We start from the raw sequence: 27,029 nt of genomic DNA, 5'->3' as shown, positions 1-27,029 counted from the left end.
GAAGAAATGACTGGTTGATGTTCTGGCTTGCTTCCTGACCAAGGGTGGGTCCCTCCTAGCTCATTGCATATTCCTCCATACAAGCTTTCCAATCCTTTAGGCTTGTTCTCAATATTTTCAAGCTGTATCAATACTTGTTGAGTGGTATATGTAGCATTAGCAATCTATAGTATTAATCAATCTTATTTGTAATTAGCAGTATATTAACTATATACATGGATAAATCACCAGAGTATACTTATTGAGCACTTAATGCCTAGCTCTCTTCCAGCATTTATATATTCTGAGATTTCAACTGGAAATACTGCTTCTTCCTTAGTGCTCACAAAATTCCTACATAATTTATATACAATACTTGGGGGAAATGGCACTTCCTATAACACATCTAAACCAGTTACTGAGAGCTTTAAAAGAGGCCAGATATAACAACTCATGTCTTGAAGCTCAAGTTCCAATGTATTAGGTGTGATGGCAGCATTCAAAATGAGAGCACATGCCTAGGGTGATAGACTAGAGTGTGATAGATTTAGGAAAGGAGTTTGAATATAAGAGCTACTATCATCTGGGTTCCAGGAATCTGCATAAATTACCATTGATATCATACATATGGGTTGAGGATTGAAGCCATAGGAAAAAATCCAAAACAACAAGATAGAGTTAGGGTTTTATTTTTAAGTATTATTGGTCAAAAGTGAATGTTTATTTTAAATTTATGTGATAGAGACACAGATCTCAGAGCTCTAATGGATTATTAATATGGTTTTTAAAACATTCATGTTAAATATGAATGGTGGGAATATCGGATTATTTGTAAGCAATGACATCATTCCATGTTTTAGAGAATTTCACCTGTAACTTTGGGTCTACTGCTTGCTGTGTTAGGTAGCATCAGAAAGATTCCCTCTTGTTTTTGTAATGTATTCATTATCCAGCATATATTTACAGGATTTATAGAAACTTATAGTGAGGAAGAAAATATAGCTATCTTTCTTACCTTGCCCCAGACAATGTCATTGGAATCAGGCCATTTGATGAACACATTCTTTTCCTGTCCTCGAGTGAATGTGAGATAGAGTGTCTCATTGCCAGAAATGGTTGGATCCTATGGTAAGAGTTTTAAGACAAAATTATGAATGAAACATCTCCAAAAAACTTCCACACCAAAACTGACAATTCATAGTACAGAAAGAATTAGTGGCCCAATAGTAATCTTAATTTTTTTTTTAAGTAGATGTCTTTAGTGAGTACATTACCAAAAACAGTGCAGTACATTGTGACAGGTACCCAAAGGAAAATGCATAATTCTTATCAATCTCTTTCAAAAAGAGTAAAAATCTAATCAATAAATAAAACTTCCTCTCCTATAGATATCTACCCAGAGCTGTAGCTTATGAATTGGAAAGGAGATTTTCAGAAACTAAGCACATAACAAGAGTGATTTTTTTTTCCCAATCACACATAGATCCATTCAAAAAGGAAGAGGGACAGGAGAAAAAAGAATTAAAACAGTATCAACCTACTGGAACCCTCAGAGCTCCCAGGTACTAAACCATCAACCAAAGCATACATATGAAAGGATCCATGGCTCCAGCTACATATGTAGCAGAGGACTGCCTTATCAATGGGAGTGGAGGCCCTTTGTCCAGTGAAGGCTCGATGCCCCAACATAGGGGAATTCTAGGGCGGTGAAGTGGGAGTGGATAAGTGGGTGGGGGAGCACCTTCATAGAAGCAGGGGACAGAGGGTATGTCATTGGGGTTGTGCAGAGGTGAAACTGGGAAGGGAGATAACATTTGAAATGTAAATAAATAAAATAACCAATAAAAAAGAAAATACCGATGGTTAGTCATAAAATTTGCATGGTTGTATTTGGAAAACAGCTTCCAAAGGTAAGATAGATTAGTATGAACTAATATTACCTTCGAGCGGAGGGACTATGTACTACATTGCCACTGTGTAATAGCAATTCCCCTTAGAGAAGCAAAAAAAAATTCTATTCTATGATCCAACTTACAACTAAAGTAGCTATGCCTACCTACTGCATCTCATACTGACCCAGCTCATCTCTATATTATGCTGGTTTATAATTGTCAAGCAAAACATCACTGTCTGAAATTATATTTTAATATTTATTTCTTGATTGTCTTACTCCACTAGAATAAGTGATTTCTTAAGAAAAGAATGCTATCTTATTTAGTAAGCCATCGTCTCCCTACAACTCTACAATAATGAACTTCAAACACCAACCTTCAACAAATACATCAATTAACAACTGAACAAAAGCCATACTCTAATTTTGGAAGCTAGAAGATGCATTTGCTGATAACTAAGCATTCTTGCTTTCTAGATCTGTTTGTGAGGTCAATGAAACCAGTGAAGTCCTGAGATTCATAACTTCTAAGGATGATACCAATATGGATATGTGTGTGGGGGGGTCAAGTGCTTTTGAGATTTTTATTTTAATTACAACATTTTTTCCTTCCCATTCCTCCTTCCAAACCCTCCCCAGGGAAAACATCTACAAAATACTCCCACATCCAAGGCTCAGGGAACATTGCAGAAGAGTAGATGGAAAGACCTTAAGAAAAAATAAAAGAACTAGAGGATACTGAGTTTTGCTGTGAGATCCTGTCTCCTAGTAACATCAAAAGCTACACCCATAAAATTTCACCAATATAACCACCCAAATATGAACTGAACAAAGAGGAGATGAATGAACTTGCCAAACTGTACAGGGACAAGCCCAAGACAGTTTTTAGCATTCCTTCTTCCCTGGGAAGAGATGAGACTGAGACACAGCAGGATCTCCGTGGCACAGCCAGAAGCAGTGCAGAACTCTGTTTGCTGTATTCAGTGTTTCTTTACACAGTTCTGTCTTTAGCAAGAGCAAAATATCAATAAGTGGTATTACAGAGACACAAAGACATATACTAAAAACAAAAACAAAAATACTTTACCTCTTGTAACTTTGACTTTTCTTTCCTTCTTTGTTTATTTGCTTAAAAATTTTAAAGATATATATTTAAGGGGTTACAGGAAATTTCCAAAATGTACAAGTTTCTTGTACCTGTCACCCACTTTCTCCCAGTGGAATTATTTTGGAGCCATTAACACAGGAACCAAAAGTCTGTCATAATACTCACCAGAGTGAGGAGGAATCTCATGCCATTTGTCTTCATTTCATTAATCAGGACACCGAGGTTTTGGAAGCTGGGGCTGAGGGTGAAGTCCAGCTTCCGGTCCATGTAATCAATGTCTACATGCTGAACATCCTACAGGAAGCAACAGGCAAGATGCTCAGGGTCCTACAGTAGATACTCGGCAGGTACAGTAGGTACTCTGCAGGCTCCGCCCCTGCTTCCTGAGTCAGCCTGGGTTCCTTGTCAATTCCAACTTCTAACAGACTCCTTTGCACAGACTTTTCAGTTCCACATGCTGAGACTGTTCTCTGATTCCCGCTCTCATATCACTTGTCTACATTCGTCATCTGCTTCTTCAACTACCGTTCCCTCTTTCCTTTCCCTCCCTCAAATCCTTTCCTCCCAAACCCTCTAATCTCAAACCTGGTGAGCCCATCAAAGTGCTGATTGAAATGTTCAAAGGTAGAGAGTAAACATTGGCTAAATAATGGACTGCAGGATCTGATTATTTGTTTGTTTGTCCGAGTGTGTGTGTGTGTGTGTGTGTGTGTGTGTGTGTGTGTGTATGTATGTATGTATGTGTGTACAGCAAATTTCACTAAATTTGCTCACTCTAGAAGGGTCTTATTTTATAGCTGCCTGTACACAGCCTCAAAAGAGGTTTCTACACTTGAAACTCACTAACACTGGGGTAAAGTATTCAGATGGAAAAAAAAAAAAAGCAAGCTATTTCATTTTAGACTGAAGTGATAATCACCTGCACTGCCTTCTGACTCTAGATAAAACTCATTTGGAGAAGCATAGACTTGTAGAAAAGCCAAAACTAAGACAAGCATGAGCTGGTGAATTGATAGCATTGATGGTGTGGATAAGTGAAATGCATGAATTTTGTTCATCTTGCAATTTTCTTGCATTTTTCTCATCTCTGTTTAACAAGTATATCATAAAATGTATATTAAAAAGAGAAAAGCACAGTTTATACCTATGTATCAAATCATCTTTAGTGAAAATATCACCTTATTCTCATTTTATAATCCTTAATTTCCCTCCAAAGCTTTAGCAAATATATAAAATCAAGAAAGAGTGCTTGAAAACCGATAATTATATAAGAAGAAAAGTATCCCACATGCATCTGTTTGCTTGTTGATCGCCCCTAACTACTTTCTCGGGATTTAATTGGGGAATTCGATTATAAGGTATGCATGTATGTTTCAAAGAAAGCGAAGTCTGATCTGGAACTGCTTCCTTCATACTCTCACTTCTCTAAAGTGCCCATTCCTGAGTTTTTATTGTTATAGCCTGAATAATCCATAGCTACTGCAATATTTCCAATGGCAGACAATGAATGCTAGAACCCTGCATCCAGCCCAATGCCCGCTGAAGGGTACAAACATAACTCTTATTCATGAATCTTACAAATCAAGGTTTATCATGCAAAAAGGTAGCATATAATATATATAATTGTAAAGCATTCCATAAAAGACTATCTCCACAGCTACTTTTCTTTTACTAAGATAACCACAGCTTTAAGTTATATGAACCTATCTTCATTTTACAATTAAGATAAAAACCGGAAGCAAAGGGAGAGAGTCATACATAAGGAATCTCTGCTGCGACCATTGCAGAATACAAATCGCTAATTTCAGCATCACTCTTGTATCCATAGCGACTCAGCTGGAAACCTAAGGCCCAGTATGGAGTCATGGCTGGCCGACCAATCAACTGGAATAAAAATAAAATATCAATTATTACAATTTCGTCCTTACATGCTGTGTTCTTTCACTTAATCACCATGTCACTCCCCGCAATTATTTTTAAAAGTTTATATTAGTTGAAAACATCCTAAGTGAAGTAAACAGATCATACTAGATTTCATAAGGAAGAAGCTTGATTAATTCTACTGAGTTCTGAGAACTCTCACTCAAGATAAATCAGGAAGTCTAGTTTAGAACAGCCAAGGAGGTGAAACACTATAGTTGAGGTTTCTTTATACTGCTGAGCCATTACTGCAGAAACCTGAGACCTCCGCAGTGATTCTTTATTACAGATTCTACAATAGAATTCTGAGAAAGTGGTCAAGAGAGAGGTGGGTTCTTAATATGGTGTCAGTACCTCATAGCACTAAAGTCCGGTGTGTCAGTGTGAGCAAGCCTATGAATGAGATCTACAAAGCTACTGTCCAGCAGAAATATGAAAAACTCTTTGAAAAACTGTTTTAGATTTCAAGAAGAATACCAATCCTTTCATGGGAGTACCCATGAGTATAATGAACAAAAGAATCTTATGTTAGTGTTAAGAACATGATATCAATATGCAACAAATACATGATGGTTTGTCAGTGGATAGATATATTTCCAACCTGGGTGTATTGTTGAGTTACAAGTTCAGGTGTTGGACCCAAAACAATATAGAAGTCCAGAATCCCTCCTATGATGCGGTATGTCAGGGCAGGGGTGGGCTGGAGTGTCACATCTATAAAGATTGGAAAAAGCCAAATTGGTAATAAGCTATAAATTACACAGATAGAGAATCTATAATAAAATTGGACATTTCATCCTCACTACTTTATATCCACTACTTTATATCCACCTCCTCTGGAAAGTCTTCGCTTAAGTAATAAGACTGAGGTGCCTAAAATAAAATATGCAGTATCAAATAGTATATGTCACCCTATGAAAAAGAAGCTAAAGTCTCACAAAAAATAAGAGGCTATGGATAGCCAAAATTTTACATTTACTATATGGTCTGGAGTATTTCATAAATCTTGAATTAATGGGTGAATAAATTAAAGCCTGTGTATTTTCCTTGCCCTTGAATATCCTTATTTCTAATAACATCCTTGGCTCCATTAGCATGGTCACAGTTGTATATGGTAGCATATGAGTGTGCACCTTTGTCTTACCCATGGCATTGCTGTTCAACAGGAGCACTCCATGGGCATTATTATCATCTTCCAATACCATATAATAAGGGTGAACACCATAGGAATTTTTCTTGTACTGTAGGAAAAAACAACAGCGTAGAGAGACTATCTTGTGTAGTGTATGGATACATCACTTGTCAATTTAAAAACCTATGGCCTATAGGAAAAGAGAGAATAGAAAGTGGAATATTCAGCAGGCAGAGAGGATTCTAAGATAGAGTCAGGTACAAAAGTTGCCTCCCAGGAAGGTGTGACGAGATGGACGCATGGTACCTGAGCACAGGTAACCAGCCACATGGCAGAAGGAAGGTTAAAATAAATGAATTATTTTAACTATTTTAACTTATGATCTAGTCAGAGAAGAGCCTAGCTATATGGCCAAAGTATTTAAAAAATATATTTTGAGTCTGAGTCTCATTTCTGGGAGCATGGAGCTGGGAGGAAGAATTAGACCTAACTTCTATACAGTAAGGTAACTACAAATAGAAACTCCAATAAATTATATCCATGTCACAAAGCAAATGGTGAATGAATTCACCTGTCATGTTCTTCACAAAGCCTTGTTTGACCTTGTCTTCTATCCTCAGTAAAAATGTGTGATTTCTATACTCTGTTCCCCTTTTACTATTACATAAATCTCTCTTAGCTTTGATTACAGAAATAGACATGTCTCTTTAAATTTTTTCAGTCAAACACTGTTTTTTGTTTTTTGTTTTTTTGTTGTTTTTTTTTTTTTTTTTTGGAAAATATACAAAACTTGCGTCCCACAGAAGTAGAGAAATTAAATGTTTTGCAAGCAAAGGAACATGATACGCACCCTTGTGCATTTGAGAGCATAATTGGTTAATGTGAAGAGAAGCTGATGAATAGAGAATATTTATGAATATTGAGTAAGAATCTGAGTAAGTTTAGATAAAGAGTACATGATTGCTAATTTTATTCAAGTCCTTACCGATGGTGGCTCATCCCGAGCAAACATTCCCCATGTGTTCCAACTCATATTTTTTCTGAAAGATGAATGGTCTGTTTCCCCAAAGCCATAGACATACTGAGAGGGAAGACGAGTTGAAATGGAAAGGAACATCTCACTGAAGGCGAAGCCAGGAAGTTGAGAATCCCATCTGCAATAAAAAAGCAGACTTTTATGGTAAGCTAACACATTACTTTTCACTACTTTTTCTGAGTTAATGACTGGTAGAAAAATAAATTTCCTAGAGAATCAAGAGAAATTCATATTGACTTCAACAAACATGCTCATAATTATATGTTGTCTCAGGGATTAGGGGTTTTCCTGCAGTAATCATAAGGCTGGGAAAAACACAATACACATTTGGAAGCCTCCAATTATCTGGATCCAAGTTCAAATGCTGTGAAATGACCATCACATAGCAGTGACCATAATTAAACTTCAAGTTTTCACAACTTCACTTCTATTCTGTGATTTGTAAGAGAATCCCTTTTCTGGGTCGTGGGTTCACTGAGAGGAAAGACCATGTCTCATTTATCCTTCTCTGACCAGTTTTTAAAGCCTGGTCTCTTACTCTGTGGAAACCTATGCATGAGGTCTCCAAAACTACTGTGAGACAGAAAAATGTGAAACTCTTAAAACAACTCTTTGAGCTTACAAGAAATTTCCTGAAGAAAGAAATAGAGAAAACTGGATACACAGTCAAATGAACAAAAGCCCCACACAGGAAAATGCACACATGCCCATGAAAGTGATAATCACTAATGGGTCAGTGAGCTTCTCAGGCAAAATTCAGACCTTCAACAGTAGGACAAGACCTGGTTGGTGGCTTGATTGATGACTGACAACACTTGCATACTTAACGCTTACTAAGTAGCTTTCTGTTCTCATTAGCAATTACAATAAACAGCAGGGGTTTTTTTTTATTCTAAAATCAAAAAACATCTTACTAAAAAAAAAAATCTTTCATGAGTCAAGCATGGTGGCACACGCCTTTAATCCCAGCACTTGGGAGGCAGAGGCAGGCGAATTTCTGAGTTTGAGGCCAGCCTGGTCTACAAAGTGAGTTCTAGGACAGCCAGGGCTATACAGAGAAACCCTGTCTCAAAAAATGAAAAAAAAAATTCATTACTTTTTCTGAGTTAATGACTGATAGAAAAATAAATTTCCTAGAGAATCAACAGAAATTAACATTGACTTCAACAAACATGCTCATAATTATATGTTGTCTCAGGGATTAGCGGTTTTCCTGTAGTAATTGAAACCATTGTAATTAGATCTACAGTTGCTTTGATTAGAAACAAATAAACAGAGCTTACATCACAGTACCGGAGCTTTTACGTTGAATTTGGAGTCCAAATGGGTTGGTCTTAACACTTACATCATACAGGAAGTTCTCAGAGGTGCCAAGTGGGATGGTCAGAGGTACTGGGACCTCATACCTTTTGTTGCTGGTACTGTAAATCTGGGAAGGGGAAAAAGGAGTTTATGAGGATCTTCCACTGATGCTGATACAGGTTAACAGTGCCTACTACAGAAACTGCTAAAACTGTCGGGAGTAAACTAGAATCTCTCCTGTGTGGTTCTCACCAAGCAGAATCATGCTTCTCGGGGGGGGGGGATGGGTTTTAATGACATGTGTGATGCAGAAAACCGATCCTAAGAGAAGATGCAAAACTGTGGTGGGTTTAAGTTCCTATCCTGACTAGCCGTCTACTCCTCTCTGATCTTCACTTCTCAAATCTGCTTCTGTATCTGTAAGATAGGCTATTGCATTCATTGTCTGTCTGTCTGTCTGTCTGTCTGTCTGTCTGTTCATTTCTGAGAGTCTCAGTGTATCTTTGGATGGCCTGAAACTTGCTATTCAGGCCAACAGACCCATTTCCATAGAGATCCACCTATCTCTGCCTATTGACTATTGGGATTAAAGGCACATATTTCGTGCTGGGCCATAACAGTCTTTCAATGTCGTCATCTGTATGAAGCCTTGAATTAAAAACATCTGTATGAAGAACGTGATGTTCTTGTGGTACTCCTAACAGTGGGAGTGAGGACTGTCTCTGACTTTTTCTCCTGCTTTGGGACCTTTTCCTCCTACTGGGTTGCTTCAGCATCCAGTCTTGATATGAGAGTATGTGCCTAGACTTATTGTAACTTGCAATGCCATATTTGGCTGATATCTCTGGGAGGCCTGCTCTCTTTTGAAGGGAAAGTGAGAAGGAAGAGGAGGGGTGGATATGGGGGTGACAGGGGGTGAAAGGGAGGGGTTGGGAGGGGAGGAGGGTGGGGAAACTATAGTTAGGGAGATATAATACATGAGAGAAGGATTACAAACAAGAAAAGAATCAGCAATCACCATGTGAGGATTACCTTGACCTGCAGCATATTTTCTGTATGGTAAGTCACACTCAGTTTAAGAGAGCTGATCTTTCCAGAAAGAGGATCAGAGACAACTCTTGGAGCTGCTGCTGCCCGGGCAGATGTTGAGTTTTCTAGGAGGGTCAGGTCCATGGTGATGCCTTTGGGTTGGTATTGAATGTTACTGGCAGCATACTGGGGAATGGTGTCGTAGAAACAGGTAGGTACTCCAGGAGTCGTTGCTTGCTGGAACAGTGGGAAGAATTCTTGGTGAACTTCTACACTACAATTTTGAGACTCTAATTACTGAAGGAGCCAGTTAACACAGAGTGAACTTCAAAAGAAGTGGGTTGAATTGCTCCCCACAAAAAAAAGATAAGTTTTAAGCCCGAGTAGTGTGCATATGACACGTTAAAGATAACATCTTTGCAGATGATCAAGTTAATATGAAGTCATTAAGATGTGCTTTAATTCAATATGATTAGTGTATTTATTAGGAGGGAGAATGCAGACACATGCAAAAACACACTTAGGAGATGGCATAGTTAAAGCAGTGATTAGAATGGCAGGAGTTTTAAGATACAGTGTATCTGAGAGAAACATATTGATCACCTATCACGTGGAGTTCATGAAATGCACATCAGCACACCCTTAGAATGGCAATCAAGTCCTCAACCTCTTCAAAGTTCAGCTACCCGCTGTAAAATTTTTACAGCTTCCTGGTCATTGTGGTCATTACCTCCCAGAGGCAACCCCGCTGCTTGCAGCTTTCCTCGGATACTGCAGGATCCTCAGGGAAGCAGTTAAACTTCTCCAGGTCACTGACTACAAGTTTCCACTCAATGGCGAAATTTTGTCCCAGTTTCAGTTCTGTGAGGTTACTAATGATCAATATCTAGGGAAAGAGAAGACTCCAGTGACAAACCAGGTTACTCGGAGCTATAGAGATATTGTCCTTGGCTGATGGTGTGGAAGTCGGGACTAAGCTCTTTCTCTAGTACCACCCACAATACTTGGAACTTGCTTAATTCCTAACCTTTCAGAGCCACCATGAATGTATGTAATGTGGAGCAGGATCACAGTATATCTATCGGTTTAAACATGTTATCCTTTTAGTGTGATGCTTGTTAATGAGACTAATGATGACAGTAATCAAGAGCTCAGTTTTATTGAGCACCTATTGCATAGAAACCAAGCAGTGTGACAATCATATTACAATTCTGTAATTGTATTACAGAATGCTGTATGTGTGCTAACTCTGTAGAGTGATCCAGAGCTATGAGTATTGTGGTTGTCTCCATGATATAGATTTAATAGCATGCCTAAGATCTTACAATGGGGAGAAAATAACCAGTATCAGTACCTCATTGTGCTTAGTCCTAGAAGTTTTGTTCCTATCCTGTCCTATATGTATTTTCTGGTGGAAGACAGCTTGCCTAAGAAATAATGAACTTCTCAGGAATTAAATGAGTAAGTCAATAAATATAATTCTCTATATTAGTTCATTAAGTAAGGGAATCACACAATGATAACTAAGTCAGACTATTTCCCACTTATATTTTATGTGAGAGCATGAAAAAAGCTTATAGCAACTGCAGCAAGGAAAAGTATCAACTGCGTCTCAGGGTGGTTCTAACTTCAACAAGGGACAAACTGCAAGGACCCCAGAACCTCATTTTTACCATTCCATCAGAGGACATCTTATCTAGTTTTAAATTAGCAGAAAAGAACTTCTATTAGGGCACTAATTCTTGTTATCTTCTTTAAAGTTTCAATGCCAATATGAGGAAGGATTCATAGTTGCATGCACACACTTCTTCTATGACAGGACGGCTGTCCCAAGAAAAGAATTGTCTCTGTGACTATCCAAACCCACAAAGGCAAAGGAGAGAAAGCTATCAGAATCCCAGGACAAAGCTTTCAGCCAGAGTCCCGCAGATAGAATGATCTCTCACCTTTGCTGAAGCATTGTAGTCGTAGCTTGAAATGGGGATGATATTGTTATTCAATAAAACATTGCAATCAGTTGGTTCTTTGTCCATCCCCAAGATTCTGATGTTTGTGAACATGATGTCATTGGGATCCACATAACTATTATTTATAATTTTTGCCTGTAAGCGATTCTGGGGAGGAGGGAGAAAGTCATTTTAGAGATTTAATATACACATTCAGCATCCCCATGATGTCTTTTTATCTGTTTTTATTATCTAAGTTCATTTTCTTTTCTAAGTTGGTCAATGACTGCCCCTAGGGCAGGTGTTGACTCAGACACCAGCACTCTCCTCTTTTGGGTAAGTTGGGTAAGTGTTTCTTTTCAAATTTTATTGCTCAGAAAATATCATCCCAACTTATATAAAGTTTCAGTAGTTACAAAGCAAAGAAAGAGACCCAAGCTTACACAAAACCCAAGTGGCACACACACACACACACACACACACACACACACACACACACGTTCTACAGTAATTTTTAACTTAGTATTAATGATAAAAGCTAAATTTCATGAATGCCAGACACTATTCTAAGTATCTTGCATATATTATCCCATCTGTATGACTCAGCAAACTATGAAGTTGAAATCTCCATTTTTAAAGATGAAAGTAATTCATGGATAAATTAAATGACTTATTTACAGAAACAGAGTTAAAAATTAGCAAAGCAGAGCAAACCCAGAAGTAGACGGGGCTACACTCCGAGGGAAAGTAGCACATTTTGCTAAGTATACAGAGTATAAAAAGGCTCCAGTGGTATTTGCAAGAATTTTAAAAGCAATACAGAGGAGGAGGGAGCTGTTTCAAAAAGGTGCTGGGGTATCTGGACTTATAGAGGCAAAAAGTTGAACTTTGACCTGAGTCTAACATATATGAATTAGTTAAAATTGATCCTAAGTAATAAAATAGATATAGATAATAACACTTCTTTGGGGGGATTAAGCATCAGAGAACAGTAAGGTTCTAAGACCAGGGAGAGTTCTTAAACATGGCAACGAAAGGTATAGTCCAGGAAAGAAAATAACAATAAATCGGGCATACCCAAATTTCAGTATTTGCTCTATAAAAGTCTTTAAGAAGAAAAGAAAAGCCTATATACAGAAGAAAGTGTTTGAAAAGCACATGCTTAAAGAAGTATAGATATTAAAAATGAGCTGCTAACTAATGCCAAAACCCTCTAGTCAGAACATAGACAAAAATGTGATATTTTATGCAATGTAATATAAAAGAGATAGGTAGACATATGCAAAGATTTCAATATGATTAGACATTGAATAAATAATAAAACAAATTACTGTCACAAGAAATTGCCACATAGGATGTGTAAAATGAAAAATATGGAAAGCTTCAAATGCAAGTAATTATGTAGAAAAACAGCATCACTTATTTATTAGTGGTTAAAATATAAAATAGCCAGACACTCTGGAAAGTAGTCCAGATGTTTCTTACATTATAAAAAAATGCACTAACTTATGACTTAGGCATGAATAAAAACACATGTAGAACACTAAAACCTTAAAACAAAAGGAACTAGGAACATTAAATATATATTCTATGAACACAGTACTTACAGATGTAACAGATAAATCATAGAGAATGTACTTTCTTTCAGACATTGTGCCTGGAAGAGATGAAGTAATGTATATATACTATTACTATGGAAGACAATGAAATTATGGAATCACATCCTCCTTGTTTGAATTCTTCTGTATACAGTTCTTCTCAACCAAAAGCCCATGTTTGTCAATCTATGTAGAACCTCAATAGACAACTTCCTCTGAAGTCTCATGGCACTCTATAGATTGACTTGCTAGCATTTAAAATATTTTAATGTTCCTTATGGTTCTCTATCTTGATCTGTGAACTTTTCAAGGTCAAAGCTTATGGCATATTAATCTCTAAGTGCTTTGCATGAAGCATAAAAATAGGTATGGAATATTTACAAATTCTAGTTCTATTAATCCTAAAAGCTTCTCTCCTACAGTCATGTCACATTTTACAGTACAAAAGACCTACATCACATATATCTTTCTCAATGGTAACTGAAATAGTGTCTTGCTAAGCTAATAACAAAAAGGTATTACTTGATGTGAATGGTGATATGCAGTAAAGAATCAAACGCAATACTATTCATACTTTGGCCATGTCAATAACACATAAGGTTTACATGTGAAATCTATTTTAATTCATTGTCCTTAGATAATGGAACTTTTATAATGAGTTTTAATTTTCCAAGATACTAAAATTTTCTATGATACTAAAATATATCCCTAACTATGGATCTGGTGCCTCACTGCAAAGTCTTTGGTGATGAATTCTTACTAAGAACCACCGCTATGATCAATGGGAAAATCTACCTTTAGACACGCCATCATCCCAGTACAGCTGGCCCTTAGCCTCTCGCTTATAATCCAAAGCAATGATGAGTCCCAAGGGATTCTTCCGGCTGAGGAGAACAATTCCGAGTTTCAGACAGTGAACAAAGGCAGAAACAGATGAATTTGGCCCTTGATGGATCTACCCCTTGATGCCTAGGGGTGTATCCTCCAGAGTCTATCCCAGACATTGAGTAGATATTAGCATTTTGTGAAAACACGGTATGGAAAAAGTAGCAGAATGTGGAAAAGAGAGGATGTAAGAACAACGGTGGGGTGAGGTGGGTTTGTGATCATTTTAACAAAGCTGATTAGACCCTGTGACAGACACTCTTGTGAGTGTGCTCCAGATACTGTCCTTTATATCAATTCGGTTAACCCTCACAAAGGTGAGGTCATCATCCTCTCCAGTTTTCCAGTAGCAAGTGTGGACACAGACACACTGTCCAACGCTAACACATGTAGGATGTTGTCAGGCCAGAGTTTGAACTGGAATTCCCCAGACTCTGAGCCCTGAAACTCCAAACAATATTGACTTTTGCCTCCAACTAAATTCTTCTCATGTATTGGCAGATACACCTTAAGATAATGTCTGACCATAGGGAAATTCTCATGAAGATTATTTTAATTGTTCCTATCATCTGATTTAATCCAAATAGACAAAATACAAAAAAATGAGAAAGAAAGTGACACTATGTTTATCACTCTAAAGACAATTTGGGGCCAGCCTTGGAAGGAGAAGATTGCTGACAGTAGTGGTCTTTCATTTGGCCCATGTACTCTTGGTCCTTGCTTGTCTCCCCCATGAAGCCTCACTAGGCTTCAGAGTAGTAATAAGACACTGGAACTTACCTGGCCTCTGTGGTTCTGTTTGGCTCCTGGGTGGGAAATATGTATCCACCTCGAAGGTGAAGTCCTATCCTGTCACTTGGTAATGGCATGTCTATAAATTGTTTCCTTGCTTGGATAGCCAGTCCCTAAAGCAACAAAAGGAAAACAGGCCAGATAGGAGACTGCAGCCAGGAAAACCCCTGAAGATCCTCAGGTTCAGTCAGCTTTACTTTAGAGACAAGAAGATGGGGAATCTCCAAAGTGAGGCAACTTCCCCCAAGGTATATGTGTAGCAGAGAGCAGATCCGAGACACCAACCTAACCACCTTGTCTGCCTCACCATACCGTGGTGTGCTATAGTTTGCATCTTGGCTGTCCTCTACTATCGTATGTGTTAAAGGCCTGGTCCCTGACCCAATGGTATTGAGAGCTATTAGAAACTTCAAGGGTGGAGCTTAGCATGAGCTTTTAAGTTATTAAACGTGTGTGCTCAGTGGGAATTGTAAGGCTCCGATCTCTTCCTTCCTTTTACTGTCTGTCACTTTCTGTCCATGAGGTTTTGTTCCTTCTTATACCTTCCCCAAATAGTCTGACACCAGCCCAAAGTAATAGAACCAAAGACTAGAGCTTTGGAGATCAAAGGCAAAAATATAGAGAACTTTTCTCCTTATAACATTGTTATCTTGGATATTTGTTATAATAACAGAAAGTTGACTGACTTATTGTGATTTCAACACAGAGCTTGAATTGTCTACTTTCCACAGGCAACAGCTAATGAAGTGATTAGTCCCAATTATCGGCAAAGCAGTCAGACTGAGATGACCGACACAGTGAGATTCAATAAACCTATTGCAGATATTAGAAACTGCTTCTACTGTGACATGAAGGTCAATGTCCCTCTAAAATGCATGTGCTGGAACCTAATACTGTGTGTGATACTACGAAGAAGTGATTCCTCTGGACCAGTGATTGAGTGATGAAAGCTCAGGGAGAAGTTATCATTGGTGAAGTCGGGAAGACCTTGACTCGGACTTTACAGTCTCCAAGGACTAAGGGCAATAAAGAGCTGTTGTGTATAAATTATCAAGTGTGAAGGTTTTTATTATCCCATACTGAATGGACTAAGATGGCTCAAAACGTTACCCATAATCAAGTGATTGTAAAGCCTTGGGTTATCTTACCACAAACTCCCAAGCCTTTTGGGAGCACTATTCTCTTCTAGAAACCACTTCACTTACCGTCTCATAGTCATACCAGATAGCATCTGGGATATAGGCTTTCACTTGGTCCGTGCCCTAAGAAAATAAAGTCAGTAAGCAATATTAGCGTGTGTGTACACGCATGCATGCGCACACACACACACACACACACACACACACACACCTCTTTACTGTTTAAAGATCACCTCCACATGGTTGCCCACGGCTATCTGAATAATCCTAAGAGCCATTTGAAATCCTTCTATTATACCAGTAAAACACGGGAACCCAGAAAGGCCAAACCTTTTATTCAAAGCCATGCTGTACCTAGAAACTATGTTCATTTGGTTTCTGTTTTTATGCATTTTCTAGAAGCAGAGAAATTCATGTTCAGAGTTTCACTATCCATTAGTTCAGAGTAGACTAAGCCAACCACATCCACAGGGGAGCAAAGTCACTTGTTGATTAGACATAATTGAGACATCACCAGCTCAAAGAGCCTTTGTTATCAATCTCTCTTTTTCTGGCTTGCAATCTTTGCAATGCTTTCAAACAAGATAATCAGTATAGTAACAATCTTTCCCCAACACCTAACTTCTCACCCTTGCCCACGGTTGTATCTTCCTATACTCTATTTTCCCCTATTCCTCCTTTGCACACCTATTCTGTCATCCCAACCCCTCAGAATGAGAAGTTATCAACACGCTCAGCCCACATACACAGACGTACACACACCAAGGGACAAGTCCATGTCATTGTATGGCCACATGCCTAAGAATATAGATTTAAATGTAATCTTACAAAATAGAAACTGTTTTAGTTGATGCATCATTGGAACCAAGAATTCTTATTTTCCAAACACTCATAATTGTTCTCATTTATATTTGTATTATTTATATTTATATTTAGACTTAAGTATAATCACATATACTTAGCTATAAAGCTACGAGGACAACTGTAACATCCCATCCCATTATTCAAGTTACAAACATACTTCATACAACACAGGTGTGATGAGGAGTCCGGGCCCCCATAAGAACTGCTCATGCACAGCCCATGTTGCTGGGTCCTGATAGAATCTATAAAACAGAGCACACACAGAATCAAGTGAGTGCAATTTCCAAAAGGAAGAAGCCACCCATTGCATGTCTTAATAGACCTTGTTACACTTGCAAAGTGAAGGTAGTTTGTGATCTGAAGGGGAGCCTTGTCCTAGAAACTCACTCATGTACCAGGGGTCTTGCTACTGTCTCTCCCAGTGTGTGAGCTCGGTAGAAGAGGGTGTAGAGATAGGGCAGTAAGGTATAGCGGATGTTCAAATAATGTCTTGATGATTGCAATAGCAGAGAGTTAGGGCCAAAGGCAGCAGGGTCCTGATCCTAGAAGGAAATGGAAGCAATTAGTGAATATTTCTGTTGTGGTACACAGTTTCCTCATATAAAGAGTTATGTTCTTTGGTTTGGAGAAGGATGAAATATTTTCAGAATGTAGTTGTTTACTTTGTTTTATAGCTGAAAATCTCAAAGATAACATAACTTTTCCAGTGATGTGCAAGCAAGTAGTTTGCACTTCACTCAGTCTTCTGAGGCCAGACTAGAGCAGTCCTAGGTGACAAGAAGATACCTTAAGGGTTTCAACAGATGTAAAAGAGCCAAAGGGGATCTAATCTCTTCAAAGACACCTCAGTGTATATCTGAGACATTTTATACTTCACTTTAGAGGTAACAACAACAATCATTTGATTTAAACTTAGTTTTACAATTTAGAAATCCATTTACTTTTGTTGCATTACCTAACTGGGATCTACATTCCAAACCTTTTCTTTCCTCTGGACATTTGTAAATTTGCAATTTTTAAGCTTTTTGTGTACTTTCCTCTGGGATTGTTTTAACCATTACAGTTAGTTTCATTTTTCACATACCAAAGAAAATGGCCTTTGTATGGACCTTGGTATATTAATAAAACTTGTAAAAAGATAATAAGGACAGATTTGTGAAAATTTTATCAAAAAAGCAAACAAAGAACACTTCAGCAGAGATATCTGGTTTTCATTTGGAAAAAATTGTGTGAATCTATTCCTTTTCTTTTCTTTATAAGAGGCCCAACTCCTTCCCAAATACAGTCATTTTATGATCCTAATGTAGGGTTCATGAAACCACTGAGGATAAACACAGCAGAAAATGGTGGGTTTGGGCATCCCTCAACTGGATTCCAGCTGAGAAAATCTAGAGATCTACTGGATGTTGTGGTGCCTGGAACACTGAGATATTTTGAAGCCTGAAGAATCCTACTCTATCTAATTGACTGATGATTTACTTAAGTGCAAATCATAAGACTGAATCAATGCAAAATATTGTTTTGATTAGTTACCTCATTTGTTTTATGTGGTTATATATAAATTCTAATACATATTTTATATTCTAAAAATTTAATATGCAACTTTAGGTGTGGCAAAGTATAAGCTGAGTTTTGAATGCTTGCTAAAAAAGAATGGGATATAGTCTAACTTCAAATTCCTTACACTGAAACTAGCTAAATAATAATGCTATGAATATATTAAAGCACACAAAATATATGTTACATGACCCCTATTTGTTTTACCTTCCAAATTTCAATTTAAAAAGGCATACAGAGTTCTTTATCTTAACTAGCTCTTTATCCTGGTCACCTAGTGAGCTGAGTGTTGTTATCTACTATCTACGTGAGCATTGACAAGACAGGCTTTGTGAACACTGTCTACATTCCCTGTCCCCACTCACCTTCAGAAATGGTCATAACTTTCCAAATCACAAATGAATAAAAGAACACAAGAATAAAATACTTTGAAAATTGACTCTGCATCCTCCCAGAAAAGAAAGACATTTCATTGCACAAAGGCAAGAACCAGTTCAAAATGATCATGAACTTACTCAAAAGAGCTGCATTTAAAAAAAAAGTTTATATATATATATATATATATATTTGTGTGTGTGTGNGNGAGAGAGAGAGAGAGAGATATGAATGTGTGTATATTGTATACATATTCTTAAGTATGTGGTTATATTTTTTTGTCTGAGTTAGGACTTTTAATTGCAATGATAAAACACCATAACCATAAGCAACTTGGGAAGCAAAGGGTTTATTTACGTACACTTCCGTGACACAGTCTATCACCAAAAGACATCAAGGTAGGAACTCAGGGCAGGAACTCAAATCGAGAACCTTGAGGCAGGAATTGATGGATTAACTGAGATTATGGATAAATCCCTCTTATTTGCCTCTCATGGCTAACTCAACTTCATCTCTTGGAGCATCCAGGACCCATGGGTAGTAACACCCATAGCGATCTGGGTCTTCTTACATCCTATATCAATTATGAATCAGAAAATGCACCAAAATCTTGTCTATAGGTCGTGGTAGTATTTTTTCTCGATCGAGGTGTATCTTCCAATATGTCTCTAGTTTGTGTCAAGTTGACATAAAACTAGCCAACATACGCACACACACATACACACACACACACACACACACAATTGCTTAGGTGTGAGTTTGGAGGTGCAAAGTTGATGTTGATTGTCTTCCTTGGTACACTTATTTATTGAGGCAGGATCTCTTGCTGAGCTGGAACTCAATAATTCAAGATAGTCTATCTAGCCTGCTGATTTTGAGGATTCTCTCTCTCTCTCTGGGATGTTTTAATGGCAGGCCACTGCCACACCTGCCAAGCTTTTACCAGGGTTCTGGTTTTCCTAAGTCTGCTCCTCACATTTGTGCAGCAAGCATTTTATTCATTTGTTACAGGCTGTTTTAGTGAGTTTATTAAAACCAAAGCCACCCAGTTTAAAATATTTCAATTGCAGCTTATTTTATTAAAAGAAAAGAAAATTAGTTTACTTGTTGCTCTTGCATTATAAAAACCTTAAGAGGGACTTTAAATTACTTCTGTAGACTTTCCCATTAAAAGTATTATTTTAGATAAAAGGAATAATGATAGAATGAATCATGGAAAGCAACAGAGGGATGGTCTTCCAAACTTTTCAAGATTAAAAAAAACAAGATAAAAAAACATTTTATATCACTGACATTCCCCTCCATAATCTTTCTCCCTTGTTTATGAGTGATCTTCTTTACATTAAGTATATTAATATTAGTGTTAATATAGAGATTAACATATTAATCTAAGTTATTTTAATAATTTTATATTAGTATAAAACTGATCTCCTAATGTCCTATGTTCTATAAAGTTATGACAAACAATTGAAGCACTATAGATTTTGTTGGTTGTGGTAGTAGTATCGAATTTAGGGCATCACATGTGCTAACTTAGTTTGTTTTAAACAGGTCTTCTTATGCAAACCAGACTAGACTGAAAAGAACAGCAATCCTCTCACCTCTGTTAGTTGAGTGCTGGGATTTACAGGCCTGTGCCACCATGCCCCACTACCAGCATAGAAGATATGCCAAAAGTTCTTCCACCTTTGTGGATGCGTTTTTGACAGCAACTCAACATAGAAATATCCATCCTTCTCAAATTTTCATCTGTACACTCTGCCTTTTAGATGTGTCATTCAAAATTTACCTACTCTCGAGAAGCAAAAGGACAGTAGATAGGCCCCTCTTTGAAAATAAGTAGATATTATCCACGGACGTCCTACCACTTCCCTTGGAGGAACTCACCCTGTACTCAGGACCATTGTGATTCCTGGATAGTGGGTAAAATGCTCCAAGTTGCATCCACCTTGTGCAGAGTTCTTCTGTGACATTGTTTCTATAACCACAGATGTTGGCTCCAACCTGAACGTACATGCAAACAAATTATTACTATAAAGGCAAAAATCATTGGCTGTATTATTGTCTAGAGAAGAAAAGAGAACTTTTACTGATATTATTTAATGCTTAAAAGATCCCAAAGTCCCAGAGCAAGCCCAAGCCAAATGAGAGAAACAAGAAGATGCTCATTATAGGATATACTAGGCAAACTGACAAGATAGGGTGCTTGTTTTGACCTCATCATTCAGTCTCTGATCTCATACTCCCGACAGGATTTTTTTTTCTTATACTCATACATTTGATTCATTGTAATTCTCTCCTACTGACAGAGACTCTATGGAAGATACACCAGTGCTAACATTTATATCATTCTGTCTTCAGAACTACCTTATAGCACACATAGAAATTGATTTTGCCAAAACATAGACACTGAAACATGTGCCTAAGCCTATCAGACACCTGAAAGAATGGTTTTAGAAATAGTAGCAAAGGACCAAGGTTGGAAATGAGGCTTACCAGGGGGATGCCAAACAGATTAAACTCAAGGATGCTGGGGATGGACCATCTGAGATCATCCCAGGTGGCTGCATTGTTTCCCAGCCAATGACCAGCAAACTTGCCAGACCCAGCAAAAGTAGACCGCGATAAGACAAAGTTCCTCTTGGAAAGGAAGACATCATTCAGGGCCCTGAAAAAAAAATTACAGCCAGTTGTATGTGAGGCGATCTGTGACTATCTAGGATTCAGTTTAAACCAGGGGCAGCAATGGATTTTTCAACCAAATGGGAAGCAACAAAAACAAATATCAAAAACTAGATTTGCTAAGAAGTTGGCCATTTTTAAGACTTTCTCCTCACTTCTGTGTGAGGCTTACCATCTTCTATAAGATAATGTGGATCAGTTCCAGGCTGTGAAGAAATTTTTCTGAGTTCCTGTACTCCTGATTACAGGTTTGTTGTTTGTTTGTTTTTGTTTGGTGTTGTTTTTAATGAATTCTCCATCCTTTTTTATTGTAAGTTCAAAGCAGTGTTTTATTCTATAAGCTTATTATAAGCTGAAAGCAACAATTTCACATGCCATGCTTTATTATACTGCACACCTGTGGCCTCACCCTTAGACCTGACCTAGAAAGAATGGTTTGGTTTTTTTTTTTTTTTTTTTTTAGATTTGGAGATAGCTTATATTTAGTTTAACATGAAGCAATAAAAATGAATTCTACATCTTGTTGGATCTGATTTTGTTCCAGCTGTTTTGGGGGACACTAGTTGTCATATGCCACAGTAAGCTAGACTGCGGCCCCCCCTACTCTAACCACAGTGTTTTGAGGGTTTTGTTTTGCTTTGTCTCTTGCGCCCTTTCGTCCAGACCTTGTGGCCTGGCTTAGAATCCTGCTTCACATAATAACCCTGGCCCAGGCTCAGGTTCTGTTTTGGTGTGTACTGCATGACAGTTTATCCTCATTATCTTTATTGCACCGTGAATCACCAGTAAGCTCCTACACAAAGTGAAACTGAAACAGGATTGGGCATGCAACTAAGAGGTCACAGGTCAGAGAAGGCCTTTATGCAGCATGGATTAGAGAACACACATTTTAGGAAAAAAAAAATTGTTTCAGAGAACTTTCTATTTCTCTTCCTCCCCTATCTGCGTCTGCCCTTTAAATCATCCTTTCTTGAGCTCTGAGAAAATCTGCCTCCTTTCATCCCAGAGAAAGAGATAATTTTCATTCAGTCTAGCACACTGCTGGTTGTCCACAAACTATTCTTCCACTTAAGTCTGAGCTAAGCCTTCATTAGATCCATGCTTCCAGTTCTCCTGTGCTAGGTCACTGAATGAAAACTTTTGACTTCGGAGCAACAACAGACCGGTGTGAGGAAGTAACTAAGATTTGCCCAAACATTTACTTTTTAAATCCAACACTACCTCATACCCAAAGGTCAAGGTCCGTTTACCTCTACTGTTTTCTAGAAATTTAGCCCATTCCTCCAAGCCCAGGGATGTCAGAAAGGCACTTTGGTCCATGAGTCACAATTACCTTTAAACAATTAACCACAGCTTTTAGAATATACTAGAATATATTAACCAAACCAATTATGCTTTTATAGCACTTTTATCACACAGGGACACTGGCAGTGAAACAATCTGAAACCCTTTTCCTTCTCAACATCCCCTGATGTGTGTGACTTAGTCACTCTGTGTCTCAACCCTCTTTTTTAGACACAAGCATCTATGAGGAAAAGGATATATATTTTGAGATGTTGGTAAAAGTCTGTTTTCATTCCCAGGTTTCAAATTGAGACTCAGGATGCTGAACTTTACATCTTCCCAGGAGATGCTGGTGTTGCCTGCCCTTGAACACCACTTTGAGTTGGTAGAAAATAAGATTATTTAGAGATAGTTTAAAGCCAGAGAGGTAAGTAAATGAGTAGTCAGTAATGAGAAAAATGGTGAGGACTTTAATTAAAAGGTGATTGTAAATGAGTAAGAGGTGATAATAATAAATTTTCAAAAGTAGAAACAAAATGATTTCTAAATTTTCAGAAAAAAATTAAAGATGATGTGAAGGTTATCATGTGAGATTCTGAGAGTTAACAATGCATTACTAACAGAGACACAGAATTTAAAATGATCAGTCAGAGTGCGGTGGATAGTTTGAACAAGTAAGCAGTGCTATGTGATTGGCACTACACTGTGAGACACTGCAAAGGGAGCAGGCTAGAAGATACTTAGGGATATATGCATATACATTACATGGGTGTATCTGTGCCCCCCTCTCCTCTCTCTCTCTCTCTCTCTCTCTCTCTCTCTCTCTCTCTCTCTCTCTCTCTCTCTCTCTCTCTCTCTCTCTCTCTCTCTCTCTCTCATGTGTATGTTTGGATGCAATTGTCCCTGGAGGCCAGGATCCCCTAGAATTGAAGTTATAGGTAATTATGAGCTATTTAACATGGCTTCATGAACCACAGTCCTCTGAAATGTGTGTGAGTGTGAGAGTGTGAGTGAGTGAGTGTGTGAGTGTGTATGTGTGTGTGTGGGAGTATGTGTTTGTGAGTGTGAATGAGTATGTGTGTGTGAGTGTGAGTGTTTGAGTCTGTATGTGAGAGAGTGAGTGTGTGAGTATGTATGTGTGAGTACATGAGTACATGAGTGTGTATGTGTGTGTGAATGTGCGTGCATGCGTGTGTGTGTGTGTGTGTGTGTGTATGTGTGTGTGTGTGTATGTGTGTGTGTGTGTGTACACTCAGAGAAGAGAACTGAACAGAGATAAGGAAGAAGGCTGATACATAGCATATTGTTAGATGAAAGTAAGACAACTCAGTTAAACTTGAATTAAAAAAAAAAAACACAAAATAAAAAAAAATTACTAAACTCTGTGGTGACCTTTATGCATTCAGTAATGGCACCATGGCTGTTTTTCCATTGTAGTCTCCAACTGCCTTACATTTTATTGCCCATGAATGTCACTGAAATGGCAGTTTACCTTAATCATAAACCAATCAAAATTAAACTTACACAGAAAACCAAATGTTATATACCTTTAGTACTACTATATGCCAATTTTGTATACTTACAAAAAATATTTGAACAACATATTTATTAGAATGCCATCTACTTGTTATCTCCCACATTCCATCTCCCACCTCCCCAAATCTAGAACCAGGTAAACAACCAAAGTCTTACAAGTTTGTGGCTCTTGCCATGGTGTAGCCATACAAGCTATGGACGTCATAGTGAAGACCTGAGTAGAACTCTGTGTCCATGCAGAGGGTTCCTACCAATAGAGAGCCATTCAGGATGCCTAGAGAAAACACAGAGCAGTGGGGGTAATTCTCCCATCAAACAACTGCAACTAAGTAGACATCAATTCCTTTTCCTCGTTATTATTCCTTTACCAATCCCCTGACAAAACCCTTTTCATGTTTTAAATGTTATTCTTTACTGTTTCTACATCAGGTCTACATTGAGCCAGCTGTGAGTCCCTGGAACTCACAAAGGATGGTGGTAAGTGAAGGCATCTGAGTAACCTGCACAATGAAGCACCTCCTCTCTATCTGCACATACATAACCTAAGAGAAATGCATGCGCAATGTCTGGGGATGACTGATGTGCATAGGGGCACATTCACTTTTACATCACAGCTTTTTTAAAAGTAGAAGTCATGCGACATTAGATATTTTCATGAGAACGTTGAGAATCCACAGTGTGGCTTTTCTTTTTTCTTTTTTTTTAAAGCTAGAATGCTGCATGTTTTATACTCATTTTCTCTCTCCTCTCTGAGCATGCACACCTGGTATCTTACTCCGTGTAGGTTCTTACTAGGAAGTATAACTTTAGGAAGAGGTGTGACAAGGAACAAATTAAGATTAAAACTTCCCCATCAACCATGTTGAAAAAAAATTTTTAGAGCAGGAAATTTAACTGGATGATAAGCTGTGGTGAAAATTTTATTTCTTGCAGTTTGTGAGAATCACAACTATGTTAATTGTGGGAAGAATACTAAAATTTTCCTAAGGCCAGAAGTAGTCACATCTGTACCATTGTCATGCTAACATGTAGTGTGTAACAATAAAATCATTAGAAGTGGCTCAGTTAGGAGTTAATATTTTAGTCTCATGTGAATGAACAAATGACTGTGGGGACAGAATGAAGTGTATGTCTGAGCAACCAGACAGTGATTCAATGGGACTTTATAAAGAAAAACAGAAACAGGAGACTCACCAAGAATAATATTAAGAGATTAAGAAACAAAAATGATAAACGGATCTAGAATGGCAATAAAAGAGGTAGGAGACCCAGACCAAGTAGAGAAGAAGGAAGCTGTGAGGTAAGGATAACAAAGACTTTGCAAACATTTAAATGGTTTAAACTCACATACACACACAAAAATCAACACCCCTTTAGTAACCAAAAGGGAGCTGAGAAGCAGCTAAACCTTAGTTTCAGAGATATATAAAGGATGGACAAACAGAAGAACATTGTTAAAGACTGTCTAGATGTCTGTCTACTCCATAGTATTCTAGAAACTCAAGGCCTTGATGCAAAGATTAACTTATTTAGAAGTTGGTGTGTGCCTATGAGGCAAGATTCTGGCAAAGAAATATGGAGGACATAAATAAGAAACTTACTCCATCTTGTGTGTCTAGGTCCTGCATGGAGGGACAACAAAACTTACTGGGAGTGAAGGGAGGAGAGTTCAAGTTGTTTGACTCGCACTTGTTATCATTGGCGCCTTGGGGAACTGTGGCTAGTTCATCCATTTCCTTCAGAGACAAAACACACAAGATAGAAAATGGATTGGTATAAAGCGAGCTGGAAAGGAAGTGCTTATAACTGAAAGCCAGGATATACGGATTTCCTCTTAGCTGGTTTCATGTTTTAAATAACCTTTGCAGCTTTCCTTGGCCTCTGTTTCATTTTTATAAAAATAAGTAATTTGGGTCAAATTCCCCTGAAGTTATAACACAGTTCCAAATGACATTGAAGATGTTTTAACTTTTATAAGTTTATTTAATCTACTAATTAAGATGAATGATTTCAAGGGCTGATCTTTTCCTTATAAACTAGAAAGATTTTATTGCCAATGCTGCTGTTTGATTGTATTCTAAAAACTAAGGACAGAATATTTTTCTCTTTTTACTTTCTCTGTCTCATATTCCACAGAGGAACAATTAAAGAACATTGCTGAAGTTTTCAAAGAAACCTTCCCATTGTCCACAATGAAAGCCACAAAGTCCCATATGACTACATCTTAATGAACTAATGCTATAAATACACCAATCATCACATTTAATGTTGCTATATTTTAAGTTGAAACTGAGTTAATAAAGAAAAAATGGAATTCTTTGAAAAAGCAAGGACTTTATCAAATGGAACAACCAGTTGGTAGCAAATGTAGAATAAGAACATAGAGTTTTAGGACCCCAATTTTCCAGGTATATACTTGGCATGGAGTAAAATAATCATACTGTTATAGATCAATGTCAACCTCCACATGAAATTTTGGCATGTCCACTTCCAATGGGTATTCACATCTGGAATGATAACTTACAATCCACACACCATCAAACTTCAGACTGCTGTAAAATTGGGTGACCTGCTGAGTCCACCATGCAATAGAGGCTGGATTGGTAAAGTCCGGAAAGACTGACTCTCCTGCATAACCCTGTAGAACAAATAGCAAGGCAATAGCAGTACATGTGAGGGTTCAGCTGGTCATTGATCAGACACCACTATTTCTTTCACCAGAAAACTCATATTGCTTATTATTTAGAGTCAGATTTTTCATTCTGCCAGCAAACTCCAAATAATCAGTATAATACATGCAAGGATCCAAAGGAAGAAGAAGAAAGGTCAACTGGATAACTCCTTAAAAATGTAAACTTTCAGCTGTCACCTATGTGATGTCATAGGTTTGGGAGGTCTTGATGCCAACAAATATTTCCCTTTTTTAGTGAGAGAGAGAGAGAGAGAGAGAGAGAGAGAGAGAGAGAGAGAGAGA

General features: G+C 37.8%; 1 protein-coding gene across 1 annotated transcript in view; it reads right to left on the bottom strand.

The window, feature by feature from the left end:
• Mgam2 (maltase-glucoamylase 2 (putative)) overlaps positions 1-27,029 on the bottom strand; it is an 85,657-nt gene that overhangs the window by 34,847 nt on the left and 23,781 nt on the right. Inside the window, exons 12-32 of the mRNA XM_021191203.1 lie at positions 26,580-26,693; positions 25,704-25,791; positions 24,212-24,329; positions 21,050-21,221; positions 20,441-20,557; positions 17,009-17,163; positions 16,779-16,863; positions 15,824-15,880; positions 14,607-14,731; positions 13,737-13,825; positions 12,951-13,000; positions 11,344-11,511; positions 10,128-10,283; positions 9,401-9,634; positions 8,350-8,495; positions 7,016-7,184; positions 6,043-6,139; positions 5,500-5,612; positions 4,737-4,862; positions 3,144-3,272; positions 995-1,102 (exon numbers count right to left, since the gene is read on the bottom strand). Of these exons, the coding sequence (XP_021046862.1) occupies positions 995-1,102; positions 3,144-3,272; positions 4,737-4,862; positions 5,500-5,612; positions 6,043-6,139; positions 7,016-7,184; positions 8,350-8,495; positions 9,401-9,634; positions 10,128-10,283; positions 11,344-11,511; positions 12,951-13,000; positions 13,737-13,825; positions 14,607-14,731; positions 15,824-15,880; positions 16,779-16,863; positions 17,009-17,163; positions 20,441-20,557; positions 21,050-21,221; positions 24,212-24,329; positions 25,704-25,791; positions 26,580-26,693 (2,616 nt within the window). The remainder of the gene's footprint in view (positions 1-994; positions 1,103-3,143; positions 3,273-4,736; positions 4,863-5,499; positions 5,613-6,042; positions 6,140-7,015; positions 7,185-8,349; positions 8,496-9,400; positions 9,635-10,127; positions 10,284-11,343; positions 11,512-12,950; positions 13,001-13,736; positions 13,826-14,606; positions 14,732-15,823; positions 15,881-16,778; positions 16,864-17,008; positions 17,164-20,440; positions 20,558-21,049; positions 21,222-24,211; positions 24,330-25,703; positions 25,792-26,579; positions 26,694-27,029) is intronic.

The sequence above is a fragment of the Mus pahari genome, chromosome 2, assembly GCF_900095145.1.
Source record: "Mus pahari chromosome 2, PAHARI_EIJ_v1.1, whole genome shotgun sequence".
NCBI lineage: Eukaryota > Metazoa > Chordata > Mammalia > Rodentia > Muridae > Mus > Mus pahari.
Note: the sequence above shows the minus strand (reverse complement) of the source record. Positions and strands in the feature narration are given on the sequence as shown.